General features: G+C 32.5%; 1 protein-coding gene across 2 annotated transcripts; it reads right to left on the bottom strand.

The window, feature by feature from the left end:
- Positions 1-2,319: 2,319 nt before the first annotated feature.
- On the bottom strand, positions 2,320-17,049 carry LOC143191790 (prion-like-(Q/N-rich) domain-bearing protein 25). Of its 2 annotated transcripts, none has more exons than XM_076397175.1 (6): positions 16,853-17,049; positions 14,468-14,620; positions 14,273-14,416; positions 6,896-7,153; positions 2,629-2,787; positions 2,320-2,563 (listed from the first exon to the last, which is right to left on the bottom strand). In XM_076397175.1, exons 1-6 carry the CDS (start codon positions 16,962-16,964, stop codon positions 2,370-2,372), a joined length of 1,020 nt encoding a protein of 339 aa, XP_076253290.1. In that variant the 5' UTR covers positions 16,965-17,049; the 3' UTR covers positions 2,320-2,369. The 2 variants fall into 2 exon arrangements, with proteins under 2 accessions (XP_076253290.1, XP_076253295.1); XM_076397180.1 differs by having other exon boundaries at positions 16,874-17,048.
- Positions 17,050-20,839: the final 3,790 nt, after the last annotated feature.

Below are 20,839 nucleotides of genomic sequence, written 5' to 3'. Positions count from 1 at the left end.
TACTAATTGGTCACCACTATCCCAATTTTCTGCTTCTAATATTGTACTCAATTTTTTTTTCTCCAGTTTTATCACCTTCACTTGTTACTTTCAACTCAAATCATCCACTGACATTATTCTGTTTTATGAGCTTTCTTCTGCCCTTTACCTCTATATTCCAAATCAGTTATTAATGGGTGGTCACTTTTGTTTTTTCTTTTAACATTCTTCACAGTTCCTTTTGTTTTGTTGTTATTTTCATCTAGACCATATTCATCAGAATCAAATCCTAATATGTTTGTTATTTCCATTACTATCCGAATCATTATCACTCCATTTCCAACTCGAAATCAGAATATTTTTAGTATAACCTAGAACTGTCTAAGTGCTCTTGAATGTTTTTTTTTCATCATCACTCAAACTCTTCATTTCTTCTTCCGGTTGCAAAACTATATACATCAGTTCACTCACAGATTCTTCTTTGGAATTTTCTGTGCTCGCCTTATATTAATCTCTCTATATATTTTCTAAACGGTATATCTAATTATTTCTTCACTATTATCCATATTGAAGTTGACTTCCATTGGCGGACCAAATTGATCTGCTTAGATGCGATCTTGTAACTAACGAAACTTACATCCTTTAAATTATTAACTTCTACGTAGAATTCCTCAAGCAGTCTTTAAACTATGTGTTTTTGATGATTCTTAATCTCTTCTATCGCTGCTTCTTCTATTCCAATAAATTGTTTAACTTCATAAAGACTTTCCATTAAAATCACTATTTATTCTTACTGTCCTTTTAATAATGAGCCATCAATGAATATATTGAAATGAACATTATCTCATTTCGTGTTCCAACCTTTAGGTGAATTTCTCAATCCATACAGTGCTCGATTTAATTGTTGATACCTTGTTTAGTTCGTATAGAGAACTAAATTTAATTCATTAATAATGTCCTATTTAATCTTTCCGCTTTTCCATTACTTTGCGGTGAATGGGCTATTGCTATATTCTAAATGAATTCCCTTTTTCCTACAAAATAGCTTTACTCCATGCTGTCTTTCTAATTCATTAATATATTTGAAATTCTTTTCAGCTTCATTTTCTGTCTTAAGGATTTTTACTCTGGTAAAATGGTACAAATCATCTAGTATTTTCTATCCTTTATAAATCTTCCTCCATCTTCAGATATAGGGTTTATTAGTTCCTTCAGCCAGGATTTACTTTTCAGTATGTGGCATTTCACCGAAGTGTGAATATATTTTTTTTAATTTCAGTTACCTAGTAAATGCGATTTTTTTGTGGGAAGTTTGAATTTTTTACTTCATTTTAGAAAATGGTCTGGAAGGTTATCCAATGTTATGTGAAACTTATAGCAACAATTTCAATATTCGAATAATAATTTCAGCCATCATCTCGTCAATGAGGATTGTTATCCATTGTAGTTGATAGATCAATTAAAAAACGACCAGAATCCAAGCACAACAATGTTATTCTTCAACATGACAACGCTCGACCACATGTTGCAAAACCGACCCAGACACACTTGAAAACATTAAAATGGTATACATTAAAAGTCCACTCGTCATATTCTCCAGACATTGCTCTTTTTAAGTAAAACTTGTACCTGTCTGAGCAGCGTTTCACATTTTATGACTATGCCAAAAAATCAGTCGATTCGTTGATAGCCTTAAAAGATAAATCGTTCTTTAGATAATGAAATCGACAAAAATTGACGATAAAATTCTATGTACCGATTTCTCATAACAAAGCTTAAAATTGCTTGGCTTGATTTGGACCAAGGTCAAGGCGACAGAACGGTCCTGTTAATGTTGCGAAAGTCGCCGATTCGAATCCTGCTGGAGCATGAATGTAGTTTATGTTTGTACTTGTAATTGTAAATGTCTTTATAAGTTTCCGGGGCGGTCTCTAAGTTGGTCACTGGCCAGATAAACTCGCGGTAAAAAGAAGACTATAAAATATACTTAAAGAAAAAAAGCTTCAAATAAAAAAATCCTTTAAAACTAATTTATTGACCTGATAACATTTTGTCCGCATTTTTTTACATTATCGAATTTTTTTTTTGAGAATAACAAAAACCCAAATCCTGTTATAGCTCGTTGCATCACTACCACAATTATATATCCGTAAATAATTTAAATTTTGAAAGATCCTCTTAAGAGCATATTCTTAACCTTTGAAGATCGACTTTTCTCAAAAAACTAGATTAGGATACTCCTTTAAAAATGAATATTTGACGTTAATAAAAAAAATTTAATATATTAATAAAAATAATTTAATATAGAATCAGATTAGGATACTCCTTTAAAAATGAATATTTGATGTTAATAAAAAAAATTTAATATAGAATAGTTATAATACAAAAAATCACAAAACAATTTTTAACAATAAATAACTAATGGCAATGTAATAAATGGTAGATAATAGTGAAGTTGATACATGCGTCCCACCACTACCACATCCTAAGCTCTCGTTGACAACTCCCGACAGACACTGGCAAAGACCATCGACACAGTCAACTGATGATGACAGTCGCGAATCGGTTATGCACTCATCTATACCTAGACAGAGAATTAAATGTATTATATTTTGCTTCATTGTTTTTTTTTTGTTCATGATTACTTACTTTTACAACCCTGCCCGATACCTGATGATCTGACGCATCGATTGCTATAACCGTGTCTTCCAATTTGGCAGGTGCAGTTTCCTTCCGAGCAGACGCTGTCGGTGAGAAACTGGGAGCATTGGCCGTTTTCTTCGCAGGGCTCATAGAAATAGGTAGCGGCTAAAAATAACATATTCGTTAGCGTGGTACTTAATTATTAAAGCTTTATAATGTTTTGATAGACACAGTCGATCTAATAGCACCAAAGAGTTCCTATTGTTAAATATATGATTCAAATATTTAACAAAAGCAAATTCCTGGTGGTATAGAAGCTGTTCAAAATGGTGTAAAAGATCAGCCATGTAAATAAAGTTTCTCTTTTACTCTAAAACCATAAAGGGTGTTATTAATTCAAATATTAAAACCTATATGGACATATGGAGTTCAATTATGGGGATGTTCTGCAAAGAGTAACATAAATAAAATGCAAATTTTTCAGAACAAAGTTCTGAGAAGTATTGTGGGTGCACCCAAATACTATAGGACTGACTACCTATATGGAGGCCTTCAGATACCCACAGTCAGTCAAAAAATCATGAGAATTGCAAGGGGACATAAGGAAAGATTCCATTCTCATGAGAATATTGAAGCATTGCAGCTTTTTTATATCACCAGAACAGGACAGAGACTGAAAAGTATAAAACCATCTGATCTTGTATAGTGTTGTGTAGTGAGGTGCATATAATAAAAAATTCAGCAGTGACATGTATAAACATTATTTCACCAGAGACTGAGATAGGGCCGATGGGTCCTCCTAATTATATACCTGGATTTAAGTTATCATAAAGACAAATTGTAGATTAGTGGGAAATGACTAGTACCAATGTAATAATTAAATAATAAAATAAAGTTATGGAGCACTAGAACACTCAAGGACCAATAAAATACTAGAAAATGAGATAAATGGGATCCAGAGTTATCGGTAGGATAAAAAGAAACATTGAAACCAATGAAGAAGAGTTTAGCAACGCAGCCGCCTGTAATTTAGAAGGATCAATGACGCACTAGAAAATTAGAAACATAGGGTCCAACACAAATATCGGTAGGATAAGAAAACACATTGGAGAAGTGTTTAGTAAGGCAGTCGTGTGTAATTTAAAATGACCAGTGAAGCATTAGTAAACTAAAAAATGTGGTCAAACAGAATTACAGGAAGGGCAAAAAGACATTGAAACCATTAGAGAAGAGTTTAGTTACATGGTATTAGAATGTTGATATAAATATCAATTTAGCGCACCTGAAACGAAAGTGAAAGAAAGTATTTTTAAATGGAACAATAGATAAATATATCCACATATGTAATAAAAGGTAATAAAAAAGCATTTTCTTGGCCCAACAACGTAAAATTTAATTTATTTATTATACTAAAGTGATCAAAAAATAGTAAAACGTGAAAATCGTAATGTTGATTATGAATTATTCTGTCGAACTTAACTGTTAGGTGTTGCGTGCGACTCATATTGTATTGCAATTCTTATTTTAAAAAGTCGCCATTAATGCCGATGGATCTTAGTGACTCGTTGCAACATTGCCCCTTATGTCGTTCACGTTAGTGCATAATATTAGTTCTTCGCAATTTGAACTCATATATCTGGCTGATTTAGCTCCGTCTGATAGTTTCATTCCTTTGACGAGATTAATTAATCAATATACCGAAATGTGGCCAAATTATTAAGAACAGTACCCGCATTTATGTAATTTGTAGTTTATTATATTTGTTTGAATAAATTATGTTGATTTTAAAGAATTATTTTATCATAAATAGATACCGGTATCATTATTATTGTTTTTGTGAAGTAGTAAATCAATATAAGCGAGTCATTTGTCAATTGTACGAGGATTATTCTCATTCAGTCATTGTTCGTAAGTCGTGTTTTAAGTCTCTTGAGGCAAATCGTATTAGCAAATATGGCAGAATATTAATTATCACACCTCGCACCGATCAAAAAGTCAGAAACATCTGCCTCGAAATCCGTAACTACGATAATAAACGACGAGGGTATAAAGATTTCGGAGAGGACACTGCGACGGCGATTTGTTGAACAGAATCTATCAATACGGCGGCCTTCCAGAAAAGAAACATACCTAACCGACAGCATTAAAACGAAACAACTCCAGTGGGCTAGACAACATTGAAATATGACTGTTGCAGACTGGTGTAGAGTAAGTATAACTGTCTTGAGTACTACAATTGGTCAATAACGATTTTCTAGTACTAATTCTATTAATTATTCTATTAATTTCCAAATTTTGATTGACAGAAGTTCTTTTGTAAGACGACGCCCTGGTGAACAATTCCACTCGATTGTAGAGAAGGTCTGGTTGGACTCATTGTAGAAGCGACAATGACACAAGACCAATACAAGCGAGTACTAGAAACACGGTTACTACTGCAGATCAATGAATGGTTCTCTGACAATGACAACCTACATATGTAATTATTCGGTACCCTGTCACAAATCCCGAACAGTTATTATGTGGCGATCGCCACGACCCTTTAGGCCACCACGTTTTCATCAACAAGTACAAAGGCACGCCGGTGGATTGGTACCATGCAGTTCCAGGGTATAAAAGACCATCACGACGACGTCTCGCTCTCTTCTCTTTTCTCCATCCCCCTGTAATAGTACCACTTCCACAGCGCTACCGTACTTCCTCTACCTAACCTAATATCCTGTCAATTCTCCCGTCGACCACATGTATCACTCAATATCGAAATAAACAAGTGATAATTAAACCAGTGTTTTTCAGTTCTCGTACAAATTCCTTCCAAAAATAGTAGTGAGTTTTCTGACAAATAATCGCAGCGGCAGCCACACATTTCGACCGACTGACCGACCCGACGAACATTCCTACAATTGGTGACCCCGACGTGATCAAAGTGCCTAACAGGTAAATCAACTCAACATAAGCCACTCGACAGGTGCTTGACACGTGCATGGAAGGATAGCACGAGGAACGGAACCCATCAACATCACATGGTCGACGACATCCCACGAGACTAGCCTGATGGACAAAAACCACAGAAGCCCATCATGTATACCATCAACACATGAGCACCCTCGCATCACGAGACGGGACACGTAACATACTTATAGGTACCCTCAAACAAAACTAAGCGCCCCAAGACGAACGACGTCCTGCTACAACTCCGATGGCAGCTGATCCCGTAAAACTCCTCGCTTAGGTTGGGATCCCCATCTCATCAGCAGTCCCCGGGCATTTGTTTGCGTGATCGCGGGTGCACTCCGGAACTTGCACCACATATAGGTAAGTTCCACGGCAGTTCCACTAGGAGGGGAGTTATATGGCGATCGCCACGACCCTTTAGGCCACCACGTTTTCATCAACAAGTACAAAGGTTGGCAACGCCGTTGGATTGGTACAATGCAGTTCCAGGGTATAAAAGACCATCACGACGACGTCTCACTCTCTTCTCTTTTCTCCATCCCCCTGTAATAGTACCACTTCCACAGCGCTACCGTACTTCCTCTACCTAACCTAATATCCTGTCAATTCTCCCGTCGACCACATGTATCACTCAATATCGAAATAAACAAGTGATTATTCAACCAGTATTTTCAGTTCTCGTGCAAATTCCTTCCAAAAATAGTAGTGAGTGTTCTGACAAATAATCGCAGCGGCAGCCACACATTTCGACCGACTGACCGACCCGACGAACATTCCTACAATTACATATTGGTGGAAACAATCACAGTTTTGCCTTGGACAGGAAATGAATCAAACATGAATCTCACAGAAGACATGTGGAAACTCGCCAAAATGGGCGACTTCAAAAGAAGTGATTATCAACAAGCAGCAGTTAATTGAAAGTCTCATCAGAGAATGACATCACGACTCCAAACTCCATATGTATTGAGAGGATGTCCCGACGTATACAAGCTCTTATTGCAGCAAAGGGTGATCACTAAATACTAAAATTCATTCAAGTTTTTTTCAGTTTTTATGATCCCAATAGATTAAAGATACAAAAAAATAAGACAGCCCCACCCCATTTGTTACAGAAAACCAATTAAACTAAAAAAATTAATAATCTCAATATTATCCTTATTAATTTGACCACCCACTGCTTTTAAAGGCTCTTCATGAAATCAAATTTAACCACTGCGGGGGGGATCCGAGACGGAGTTGAAGAAATCGATATTGATTTCGAAAAATAAGTAACCTTTTGCTTTTAATTCTAAACGTTTTAATAAATTTCACGTACCTTTTAAACATGAACTGCCATTTCGACTGATAACATATCCTGTCTGACATCTACAAACTTCTCGACATTCACTATTCGGTGTGCTTCCGCATTCTTCAGTGTGCGAGCAGTTTTGACCGATACTTCGTGAAAGTACGCATCGTTTTTTATCAACGGATGGCGCATAGCCGATGTCGCACTCGCACCTGCCATCCAAACAGTACGCAGAACCATTTTCTAATAAACAGTTACCATCTGTGAGGCAGAAATCTCCAAGAACTAAAATAATAAATAAACATTAGTAAAATCGTTTTAATTAATACTAATTTGTTTTCATAATCCTGAGATTTTAATTATTCATTTAATTTAACACTCAAATTGTTTATATTACAATATAAACTGATATTACTGAAGGTCATCGAATGCTTATGGTGATCATGCTCCATTGATTGAATATGTTTTTTTTTATTAATTGCATCTTATATTCGATATGCTTAGTACAATATTTATTTACAAATTAATTTATTACAACTATTCTGTTGTACTTGCATTAATATACAAGCAAGACGTGTACGGGATTAATACATCGTATTTTCGAAATTAGAATAAAACTAATCTACTTAAGCTAAAGTTAAATATACTTTCATTTCATTGGTTTCATTCACTTCAATCTTCTGATTTCTTGCGTGTTGTCCAGTGGCAACTTGTTTCATGTTTTAGTGCGAAATTCTGGATCACTTACTTAGCCAATACAATTTTAAGACGAGGATTTAGAAGCATTTTCTAATGATAATCTGAATCAACTATAATTGTGACATTTAAATGAAAAACGGCCAGAACATGAGCAAACAGATAAAAATGTTATTTTTGGTGCTACAAAAATGTTACACCAACCGCCCTATTCTCTAGACCTTGTTCCTTCTGATTACTACTTTTTCTGAGACTTGAGCAGTACTTCACTTCTAATGAAGATACCAAAAAATGGGTCAATTCGTGGATACATCATTCTTTCGATATGATATCACTAAATCATCTGAAAGATGGGAAGAAGTAGAGGCTATCGATAGACAACACTTTGAATAACGAAAACGCCACAGCAAAGCTTCAATTAAAAAAATCCTTTAATACTAATTTACAGGCCAATATTATAACTGTATATTAGAAAAAATAATTTATTGAAAAAAATAGAAATGTCGATAAGATACTTTCTAGCTGATGTAATAATAACAACTCATAAGATGGAATATCTAACCAAACCCACAGAAAATATTAAAAAGATGAAATAATAATGAGTAAAAGCAAAATAAAAGTCGTGGTTATGGAAGATCCAGAGTAACAATTATCCAAATTGAATGCATTTATGTATTTTGGTATATAAATAGAAAACAAGTCAGTAGATGAAAATTAATGTCAGAATTGGAAAAACTTTGTATTTGTTTACTATAAATAGCAGTTTCATAAATAAAAAGGATATATCAATCAAAACTGAAATGGAAGTGTACAAAACAAAACGATAAAAGAGCATATGTGCCTAAGTTTGGTTAGTAATCGGCCACTTCAATTGAATAGAAATATTGTAATAAATGATTTAGGTACGAAAAATTTTCTATCTTCTAAATTAACTACAATTGTTCATAATTAACAGTAAATAGATGAGTTAACCTCAAAAAATGTTTAGCGATGGTAAAACGTAATCAGCGTCAGTCAATAAGTGTGTAATACCTAATGTAGAGTGAGTCATGTATACAGTATAACCTACATGACACATTGATGAAGAATATATCTACTATCTATTAAACATAAGCACAGGGTACAAAGTCAACTGATAAGTCATTCCCTTCAATTTCATGCTTTGGTATGAAATTTTACAGAACATTTGTACTGGACAATGAACTGTTCTGCACACGTTATATATATATATATATATATATATATATATATATATATATATATATATATGTTGGAATTTGGAAATAACGTAAATTGAGTGGTTTGAAAACTGAAAAATGTAAACGAAAACTCTTTTGAAACAAATATATCGTTGCCTCTATAACTTCAAACAGAAGCTAGGAAAATTGGTGGTACATCTCAGATTTCTGCTACTTTTGAACCAACTGAATGCAAAATTGTATTAAACTAATTTACAAAATACTATATACACGCACAGCTCCAAGGTTACCGTTAAAATCAATTGTAAATCTAAGGAAAGTAGGAATATTTTCAAACTTCCAAAAATTCCTTCGCAGAAAGCTTTGACCTTTTATTTTTGTTTCCAAATATTTTCATTTAATTTGCGAACTTATCGAACAAGCATCATATTCATTATATATATATATATATATATATATATATATATATATATATATATATATATATATATATACATATATATATATATATATATATATACATATATATATATATATATATATATATATATATATATATATATATATATATATATAGTCATATCATATATAGTTATCTTAAAAATCGCTGGTCTAATTTGTATTGATATTCTTTTAAATGGACTATTTTTACATCACATTACATTATAGTATATCTTATCTATATCACTAATCTGAAAATATCTATTGATAAACGTATAATGACTCACTGCCACGACTAAAAGTATACATAATTTAGTCGATTTTTGTAGTTATACTATATATTTCACATATTTTACAGAATATATATTATAAAAATATCGTCACTACCTTGAAGCAGTAATAAAATTTAAACGAAATAATTTTGAAGGATTTCCAATAAATCATGTAATTTATATTCAAGCATCATCTCTATTATGCTATTTAGTCTTTAATTTTCATATGACTGAAGTGTCAAACCTGATGTCGAAGATATTGGAATTGCTAGCCAACGGAACATTATCTGAGAGACGATAAGAAATGTTTGTTGTCAAAGTCATCAAATATCATAGAAAACTTCCTCTAAATATGATAACATTAATAAAATTATATAAACATTGGTGTTTATATTTGGGAAGTAATAATTTCAACAACTAGTAGAATAGTCTTGGCTAACTGAGAACAAAAACGGTTGTTATCCGAAGAGATACACCACAAATATCAGCCACATAATTGAATTTGAAACCCATGTATCCTGCATTCATCAGAAATTATTCCTATCGATATATTATCGTTAATTTTTAGTACTACCTTCATTTTTTGTGGCCTAGTTACCAGAGTCTCAAAATTTGGTTGTGTGGGTCCTCATATACGACACTAAAATCACTATTTCCAGCTTATCTGAATATCATTGCTGATATTTATTTCAGATCGTTATTGATTTCAGATCATGAAGATCATTTATGATTATATTGGGTTTGAATTATAGCATCTGCAACTGAATAACCATTAGGGACACGAAGGCCTAGTGGGAGCTACAGAAAAAGTTCTAACTACGATCCTACAGTAAAAAATGTAAGATGTAGAGGTGTAGTAAATTCTTTGATAAACTTATTTCCCTAATGCATGGATTTTAATTGAGAATCCATGAGAAGCTTACAAATAAATTATTGGACTGGTGGAACATCAGTGTCCTGATGCAACGAACTTGAAATAAACGTTTTTTTTTCTAGTGTATATCTAGATAGATGGCCCTGTATTGGAATTGCTAGCCAACGGAACATTATCTGAGAGACGATAAGAAATGTTTGTTGTCAAAGTCATCAAATATCATAGAAAACTTCCTCTAAATATGATAACATTAATAAAATTATATAAACATTGGTGTTTATATTTGGGAAGTAATAATTTCAACAACTAGTAGAATAGTCTTGGCTAACTGAGAACAAAAACGGTTGTTATCCGAAGAGATACACCACAAATATCAGCCACATAATTGAATTTGAAACCCATGTATCCTGCATTCATCAGAAATTATTCCTATCGATATATTATCGTTAATTTTTAGTACTACCTTCATTTTTTGTGGCCTAGTTACCAGAGTCTCAAAATTTGGTTGTGTGGGTCCTCATATACGACACTAAAATCACTATTTCCAGCTTATCTGAATATCATTGCTGATATTTATTTCAGATCGTTATTGATTTCAGATCATGAAGATCATTTATGATTATATTGGGTTTGAATTATAGCATCTGCAACTGAATAACCATTAGGGACACGAAGGCCTAGTGGGAGCTACAGAAAAAGTTCTAACTACGATCCTACAGTAAAAAATGTAAGATGTAGAGGTGTAGTAAATTCTTTGATAAACTTATTTCCCTAATGCATGGATTTTAATTGAGAATCCATGAGAAGCTTACAAATAAATTATTGGACTGGTGGAACATCAGTGTCCTGATGCAACGAACTTGAAATAAACGTTTTTTTCTAGTGTATATCTAGATAGATGGCCCTGTAGTCTAGATGAATATTTCAGAAGGAATTTTTTTGTTGTATAAAAGGTCACGGCCTTTGTCTCTTTCGGATTGATTTTCAACAATCCAGACATTAATCACTTTAACATGTCATCCTGCTATTTGTGAAACCCCCGTGAAAATGCCTAGTTGAAGCTCATGAACAAGGTGGTACATCCGCAAAAACAGTGGCTTCTTGGAATATCCGCCATAAAAACATTAGGTAAAGCAAGAGCCAACGGGTAGTTTCCAGGAACAACGGATTACTATTTTCTAACTCGAAATATAGGAAATTTTCTTGGAATTTACCAGAAAGTGCCTTCCTGGGAGAAGATCTGTTTAGGGCTATAAAGTCTTGGGATAATCAAAACGGATATATTTCTAGATGAAAGCTCACTAATCATAATCTCCAAAGACTTACAGACAGAGACTAGCTCGCTTACAAGTTAAATTGAAGGCAACGAAATTTGGATAACATTATGTATGGGTTATTACGTCGCGATAATAGCGTTATGTTGGCATATGGGTTGAAATGTGAGGAAATAAATCTACCTTTAAAATAGTTTTAAAAGAGAAATCGCTTTTCCAACATTTAATTCAAATACTATTAATAAATAGGAATCATATGTTATTCAAATCAAAGCAGAACTGAAAATTCTATACCATCTTTATCATTTCCTGATGTACAGGCATCAAGGAAAATCAACGATATATCAATTCCATCGCTCCATAGAATAAAGTCATAAAACCAACCTCAACAAAGACAATACTATAAGATAAAATTTATCTGATATATCTTCCGCCTTTTTAAATAAACAAAATTTAAAAAAAAACAGTAACAAGTACTTTCATGGATATGATAACCTGATTAACATAAAATTCGATCTGTAGCTATCGCGAAACTCTAGTTTTAGTGAATGGCTGTAATCAGAAAGATAACAGTTCAAGTACTTGCGACTCTGTGAGTCTCTTAAAGTCAGTCATCCATTTCAATCGCAAACGCAGACGCTCTCGTATCCATAACATCAGTGTTAACAATATTCCTATGTTTACAGTCGACAATATACCCCTTTACCCTTGACACAAGCACGTTTATACTGATAACTCCAAATTCAACTCAGGATTTGGTTGTGCCTTTGTCTGTAATAGATTTTTTAAGCTCGCCGAACAGGATACGACACTCACCGCTGAATTATATGTCATACCAGGCTCTAATATATGCGTTTCCCCAACTATATGGAAAATGAGCATCCCTTCAAACTCCTACAGTTGGATTGTTTCTTTGAACGTAAGTACAGTCATCCCCTAGTCTCCAAATCTTCAAGTCTCTTGCAATCACACTTGCTGATTGGTCAGCAAATGATGCTAGTGTGGATCCCCTCTGACGTTGGAATACTTGAAAACGAATAGGTACATGTCTGCCGTCTACTTTTAAGACCCATTCGAGAATATATGTATCCAAACTGATCTCTATTCCATCCTCAGTACATTTAATAGAGCCGCAGTGCAAAGACGTTCGGATTCAGATGGATTAAACCGATTTTTTGAAATAAAAAGTGAGCTTTTCAGTCTCCTTCCTGTTTCCCCTACTCGTTTCCATGTAACTGGAACAGTGTTATTTCTTGTACAGCCCCTTAATATCCCCAAGCGCATCTGTGAGCTGTGAATTATGTTACCTATCTCCAATCTGTGTCTTCCACCTTTCGAGTGAGGGCCATCACCTTTCCTCTATAAGAATAAGATTTAGGCTAAATAATTATAGGAAACCCTAGTCGGCGACAATAGATATCGATTGACGCGATTTTACAAGAGATTGATTATTATCATAAAATTTAACTCATATGAATCGTTCCCCCTTTCAATGATTATCGCTTGATTTTATATCCTTCAACTGTTTATCTCTGTTTCTGTCGTCCTGAACGTTGATATTTCGCTGTTAATGTTCATTTTATCTATACACATTTTGTTTGGCATTTACTTTAATTTATTATATAAAGTTTCTTCATACATTTCTGCCACCTCCCTTAAATTGAATGTCTTATTGTTGATGTGTTGATATATATATTTCATATAAACGGAAAAACTTAACACCGTGCGTGATTACCTACTAAAAAATATGTTTAACAAAAAAATTGAACCGACTTTAAAAAATAAATAAGGGACTCTCTAAAAATTAGAAAATAATCAAACTTAATTTTAAAATAAAATATCTACATAATAATCGTTGTAACAACTAAATAAAAATAAACAAAAACCTTATTTAACCTACCTACTACACGTAATTTATATTCCTCTATGTACACAATTTAGCTTGATGCCTACCTAAACCTATTTATATATTTTGTTTGTTTGAAGTCCAAACAATACAAAAATAATCTTAAAAAATTGTAACATGCACAAAATTAAATTATGAGCAAAACAAATATAATTTGTTGTTCGGCAAACTGAGCAGTTGGTAGTAGTTACAACAATATTGTAAATAGAAAAATGGGTTTAGGTAGGTATTAAAACTTTGTATGTGTTTTTGAAATTTGAGGATTTCCCTCGATTTCCGCCCTTCCCCCATGACCCCACAGATCATGACTTAGTTCCAATGGGACCACCCCGGAAGAACGGAGAAATCGGCGAACAAACATTTAAAAAATATTAATATATATAAAAACATATATCCTCCTTTTCCGAAGTCGGTTAAAAATAAGTTTGTAGACCAGGGATATGTATGACAAAATGGTAAATGTATTAAATAAAACTGGTAGATAGACCTACTCCCTCAAAATAAATATATTGGGAATTCATCTAAAAGTTGTGCAAGCCTTGATCAATCAAATGCTAGTCAAAATTGTATTAATACCAGGAGATTTAAAGATCAGCAATTGACCAAAATATATCTATTCTAGAAGCTAAAAATTTACAGTAACATTATAAGAATGTCAAATTGTTTAATAACAAAAAGATTGTATATTCTTAAAACTCTCGCATTTCCAACATGTCCATTTATTAAATAAACTTGTACTTACGAACACTATTATAACATATCCCATCATATGAATATCTTACGGAGCCTTCCCCACATCCACACAATCCATTATTGCATTTTGCTAGAGAGCCCAAATCCTCGGAGCACTGTATATCGTATTCGCACTCTTCGTTATAATTGGCCACTAAAACGATCCCTTGGTCAAGTTAAATGCAATTACTAGAAGCCAACTTACGTTTGCGACAAGCGTAAAATGTCCGATTCCTCAGCAGAAGCTCGTAACCGGACTTGCATTTGCAATACCCCGTCTTGTTATTGGCATTGTCGTTGCCATAACAAAAGGAAAATTCACGACAATCTCTATCCAAATTACATCTTTGGTAGGTTACTGAAATAATATAGGGAAACGCTTTAGAACACCTTAAAATAAAGTTTTTAATATTACATCATTATCGAAAAATTAGTCTATTCAAAATAACAATAAAGTCACGTCATAAAGATATTTAATCTATGCCTGTCACAATTTGTAAATTCGTTAAATTATTAAATTAAATTATTAATGTTAAATATTAAGTTAGTGCAATTATTATTGAAAAAAATTTTTAGCGTGTACTGATTAGTATTAGCACGGTCACTAAAGTATCTCAAATATTAAAAAATATAATCTTGGATTCACTGAAAAGCAACGATCTTCATACTAAGCGGATGACGAATCAATATCAGCTTGATGCTATCTCTACCAGAGATCAAATATATGATATGCATAAAAACAGTGAGTAGTTCGAACGACGGTTTATAGGTTTCATTAGTCAGAACATTTATTAATAATTCATTGCAGATATATTGTTCTTCACGCTGGTAACAGGAATTGTTAATAACACGGTTTGGATGAACCCGATATACACATTGAAGAAGAAAAACAAATGATGGAATTCTGAACAAATGTTAGATAGATTGAAAATGAACAGCTTCGTTATTCACTTAAATGATACACTCTGAATATCTGAATATTATGATTCAACAATGACAATTTCCAAAACAGGGTGGTGAGAGTGGAAACACCTAAGGCTCAGTATATAATTAATATACGATAACTGTAGGAAATATTACTGTAGAGTGTGAAAGATTTATCTGCACTGATATGTATGTAATTGTTTAGAATATACATGAGCATTTGCTTAAAATGTGTGAAGAGAGAAAGGATACTAACTTTTTTGCAGATATGACAAATGCATTAGAGAAAATGCGGTGATTAAACCTAGTTTTATCAAGAAAGATGTATACAGGTAGAAACAGAATTAAGGAGATATACAGTGATATCTAAACTACTTTACAAGGACAAAACTGTAACCAAAGAAAATAAGAACTAAACGTGAAAGGTAAATATGTTACTTGGATATTCAATTGTTAATTGGATGGATTAGACTGTATAAGGACTGAAGGTATAAACAGTCGATAACGTTATCTAGGACTATGCCCAAAGACATAAAATATGTTTCGTGTCTAAAACATCAATTTAAAATTCTCCAGCTCCCAGATAATGATAACTTAGACAAAGGATTAAGGAGAGTAAAACCATACGATCTAGTTCAGAAAAGTTATAACTAAAACTCAGCTTACATTAAAAATAATGATGTCAAGCTCAAAGTCTCTATCGTAGAATGAGTAACTTAAGTAGCTTAAGTTAAAAATGCAATAAATGGCATAGACCATAAGACATCAAATCAAATAAGTTATCTCTACCGAAAACATTTTATATAATTAATAGAAGGTTCATCTCCCCTCTAATTTTTCAAAAGAAGAATTGTTTACCCATTTGGATTTTCGCAAATATAATAATTTTCATAATATCAATTAATTTTATTTTATTATAATTTTAAATTTATAATATAAATATTAAAGAATACGATATAAATTTTAAGAAATTTGATGAATTTGATATCCAGACTATCTACACAGAATTGGCATTCTTGCTGAAGAAATATTATTAACTAATGGCTTGAGTATTATCCACAGAGTTCTAGGTATTTTTGGTACGTTGAAAACGGAATTAATATGGAAAAATTTCGAGAGGTCAAAAAGGTTTGATAAATACATTTTTAAAACCTTTTTTTTAGAATTGGTTCTTCGCAGAGTAAAATATGATGATCATTGTTATATAGGAAATGTTAATGTCAATGTTGTGTTTAATGTTAGTAACAAGAACGTCCTTCAAGAAACATAGGGCGTCCACATAAATCTCTTTTATCACCGTTCCGCATAAAGTTGGGATGGTTGGACAAGTGTTATGGTCGAATATCGGCCAGTACACTAGCCCTCCATTATTAAATGTTGAAAAATAACTTGAAAAATATAGGTGGTTATTATATCAGATAACTAACATTGTTTAATATTAGAAATTTTGTTATTTAATATATGTAATTAATTACAGATTAAGATAAAACAACTTAGAAAACGGAGAGGATCATTACATGAGATAATAACCCTATTTCTTTATTTTTTATATAAAAAATACATATATCTAACAGTTTTAAAATAGGACACATATTGTTTTAACACAATTTATTTTAAAAGACGTACGAATTCGTTAGTAACGTGAACTTACGTGACTATAACCTACCTAAGTCTTCAGTAATCTTACCTAATCTTTCTAAAACTAAACCACTTTCTGACGTATAAACATACCCGAACAAAGTTACTATTACAATACTAACTATCAAACGAATATGCATGTTTTTATTTTATGTTTTTTACATATTCTATAAATTCACACCTTTTTAAACTGAGTTAATCAGCAGCACAATCAACAGTTACTATATTATCAAGTGTTATCATTTCTTATCATTTATCGGCCCCACCTTGCAATTTTATCAGGCTAAAAATTAACTCTATGACACGGACCACTACTGAATAACTATAAATGTGTTGCTCACTATGGTTGTTTAATTTTGTTTGCTAATTTGGTAGATTCAGTTCATGTAAATTTAATTAGCATACATGTTAAAACCATTTTTTTAATAATAACAGTATGTTACTAAAAACAGTTCAAACTAAATTAAGCTTATCACTGATTAGATAGTGGAAAATTAAAAAGAACCTTAAATCGGCATGTTTGGTAATTCGTATCAAGATAAGACACCTGTTTTAGACATTTGAGTGATATTTATATTTGTGGATCAACTTGACACTATATTTTATCAATATTACATGTATAATATTTTATTAATAGAATATATATAATAGACTTTAGTAAGGCCCTACCTTCTAGGAATTTTCTTTCTTATTTTCGGAACGGTAAATCGAGCGAGTAAATTATGACGCGCGTAAAAGAAATTAAATTAAACATTTAATAACTGTGAAGTGATCTCTACGGTTAATTTCAATACATACTAGCTAATCCACAACACTTTTCTGCCTATTTATCAATTGAATCACCCGCTATTCGAAATAACGATCAACTGCCAATAATGCACGAATGGAACATGGTTACAAATAAAAAACGCTTGAGAAATCCCGAAGAACAAGTTATTTGAACAGCGACTATTGGCTTCAAAAACCCATCCAAACAAACAATAGTTTCAGTGCCCTGACAGAAGAGATAGAAGAAAACCAGAACAAAAAAGAAAACCAACCAAAAGTAATTCCCAGACCACCCCCAGTAACAATATATAAGGTAGGTGTTGTTAAACATCAAACAAAAAAATTAAACAACAAATTTACTGTTAAGGAAGTAAAACAAAAAATACATAAAGAAATCAATTCTAAAAAAGCTCCTGGTTTTGATCTAATAACTGGAAGGATCTTAAAAGAGCTGTCAGGAAAGTGCATCAATTTAATATCATAAATATTTAATTCTTTCCTAGCACTTGGAAAGTGGCTCATATCATTATGATACGTAAACCTGGCAAAAAGTCAAAAGACGTCCCCTCTTATCTTCCTATAAGCCTGTTACTTGTGATCTCTAAACTATTCCAAAAATTATACATTAAAAGACTCAAAATAATCGCAGAAGAGAGAAATATTATTCCAGACCATCAATTTGGCTTGCGTAATAAACAAGCAACAATAGAACAAATACGTAGATTAGTCAACCAAATTAACAAAAGCTTAAACGATAATAAATATTGCTCTGCTGCATTTCTCGATATTTCTCAGGCCTTCGACAATGTGTGGCATACTATATATACTGCATGACAATGTATGCTAAATTGAAAAAGCTTTTACCCCTTACGCACCTTAACTGCTGAAATCGTACCTCACAAACAGACATTTTATTGTTAAACAGGCTGACGAATATACTGACCTACACCCAATATATTCTGGTGTTACCTACCAGTACCTATCGACCTCAAGAAACACTTCTGTTGCAACATATGCTAATGTGATACGGTGGTTTTATCATCACACGAGGATTCAATATCAGCCACAAGAAACCTACAACTTCATCTTAATAAAGTTGAATGGTGGTTGAAAACGTGGCGTATCAAAGCAAAGGAGATAAAATCTACCCATGTGACATTCGCCCTTTGGAGAAGAACATGCCTCTCAGTAAAATTGAATAATCATGAACTTCCGCAAGCAGACAACGTTAAATATCTGGAAATGTATTTCGATCGACATTTGACATAAAAAAAACATATAGTTAAAAAACGCAAACAGCTTGGGTTTAAATTAAACCAAATTTACTGATACCACGTAAATCTAAATTATCATTAGATAACAAGGTTTTGCTGTATAAGTCAATACTTAGGCCCATTTGGACCTATGGTATTGAACTCTGGGATACTACTAGCAAATTTAATATAGATATCCTCCAGAGGTCCCAGAATAAAGTGTTGCGAGTCATCGTCGTTGCCCCGTATTACGTGTCCAACAAACTAATTCAGCGTGATATACCCATAAAACCCATAACCAGTGTGATTCGGAGTGTTATTGCGAAGTACTCTGAAAGACTATTAGTGCATCCCAATGCACTCACCAAACAGTTAAATGTACGCGACGACAGTGAAGTCAAACGCAAACTTTCATACGAACTGATTAATAGACACAGAACGAGATTTAATCATGTCTAGAGTAAGCTAGAATAGTTTTTAGAATAAGTTCTAGAATAGTATCTAGAATAAATGATTGTTGACGTTCTAGGAAATTAATAAAAAAAATAACATATACTATTATATGTTTATCTCATTACATTTTTTTTCGTTATGATTATATGATATTTATATGATTATATTCGTTATTATTATGAAATTATATCAGTTAAATTGTGACTGCCATTCGCTATGCCACTTTCGGCTCTTTTAAAGACATTTTTAATGACATACTAAAACACCTGAAGATAAATTTCTTCAATTTCGTGACGAATGTTGTCTTTAAGGTGTTGAATCGTTTGGGGCTTATTCACATAAACTTTTGATTTTAAAAACCCATAAGAAAAGTCTGGTGTTGTTAAATCCGGAAATCTGGCTGGCCATCTAAATCACCTCTTCGCAAAATTAGTCTTCGTGGGAAAACGTCATTCATATTTCGTCATATTCTTATCTAGTGTGACAGTTTTCACAACTCGTGTCCTTTTCTACCTCAGTCTTACTCTATGCCACAATCTCAATTGTAGTTAGATGTCATTTTTAATTTTGTATTGACATTTTTTAATATAATATTTTATATATAATTTGTATATAATAATTGAAATATAATTATTTCATAGGCAAAATTAGCGGCAGATAATCCGAAAATAAGTGTATATGGTATGAATTATATGTAAAATATTATTATTTTATAACACTATAATTTTGTAGATTGTTATGGAACAAAGGATATGTTAAATCATATTGAAACAGAACTTATTTAAAGATTATAGTAAAGGTAAGAATGAAATAAGGTCATGTTTATATAAATTTTCTGCCTATTTGTTATTATTATTATATTTTTCAGATATTTCAAAAGAAGAAGAAAGCTATAACGAAGCTAAAAGCTAACGAAGTATCACGAATTTTCACTGCCACAACTGAGACAGTCGCATAGAATAAGATTGAGGTAGAAAAGGGCGCGAGTTGTGAAAACTGTTAGGCTAGATTAGAACAAGTGCACATGTGCAGTCCTAGCCATTAGAAACTTGTATAATCAAGTCTAGTATAATTTAGACTATCGTCTAAAGTAATCCACGCGTATAACACCTGCCGCCAGCAGTCCATAGTCATCACAGCTTGTCGTATAAAATAGAGTGTGTGTCTAATATAAACTTAAACATATTATGTAGAAACTTAAAACTATTTTAACTCATACCAAGAAAGAAAAAACTTCATGCCATTTTCATAACAGGCATATTATGTACAAAAAAAATATTTAGATACACATTTAATATTAACTAGTGATCACAATTTATTAACTTATGTACTATATCATTTACAACTGGTTACTAGTACACCATTGTTAGTTGATCGTTCACAATGTACTTGAACGGTCAAATATGATTTCAACAGTGACCAATCTTTATTGAAAAGCTACATGATTACGATTAATAATTAAGATTTTAAAATATTCATCCAATGAAATAAAAATACTTCTGCAACAAAACAAAAAACAGACAAACATTTTAATTAAAATT

Source organism: Rhynchophorus ferrugineus, unplaced genomic scaffold (genome assembly GCF_030347505.1).
Source record: "Rhynchophorus ferrugineus isolate W39M unplaced genomic scaffold, kcgeb_rfMv2 rfM1, whole genome shotgun sequence".
NCBI lineage: Eukaryota > Metazoa > Arthropoda > Insecta > Coleoptera > Curculionidae > Rhynchophorus > Rhynchophorus ferrugineus.
This window is presented reverse-complemented; position numbering and strand designations above follow the sequence as displayed.

Coding starts and splice junctions, on each gene's coding strand:
- LOC143191790 (XM_076397175.1), bottom strand. CDS start 16,964: ATGCATATTCGTTTGATAGTTAGTATTGTAATAGTAACTTTGTTCGGG. Junction 14,621..16,852: donor TAAGATTACTGAAGACTTAG/GTAGGTTATAGT, acceptor ATATTATTTCAG/TAACCTACCAAAGATGTAAT. Junction 2,788..6,895: donor TGGCAGTTCATGTTTAAAAG/GTACGTGAAATT, acceptor TGTTATTTTTAG/CCGCTACCTATTTCTATGAG.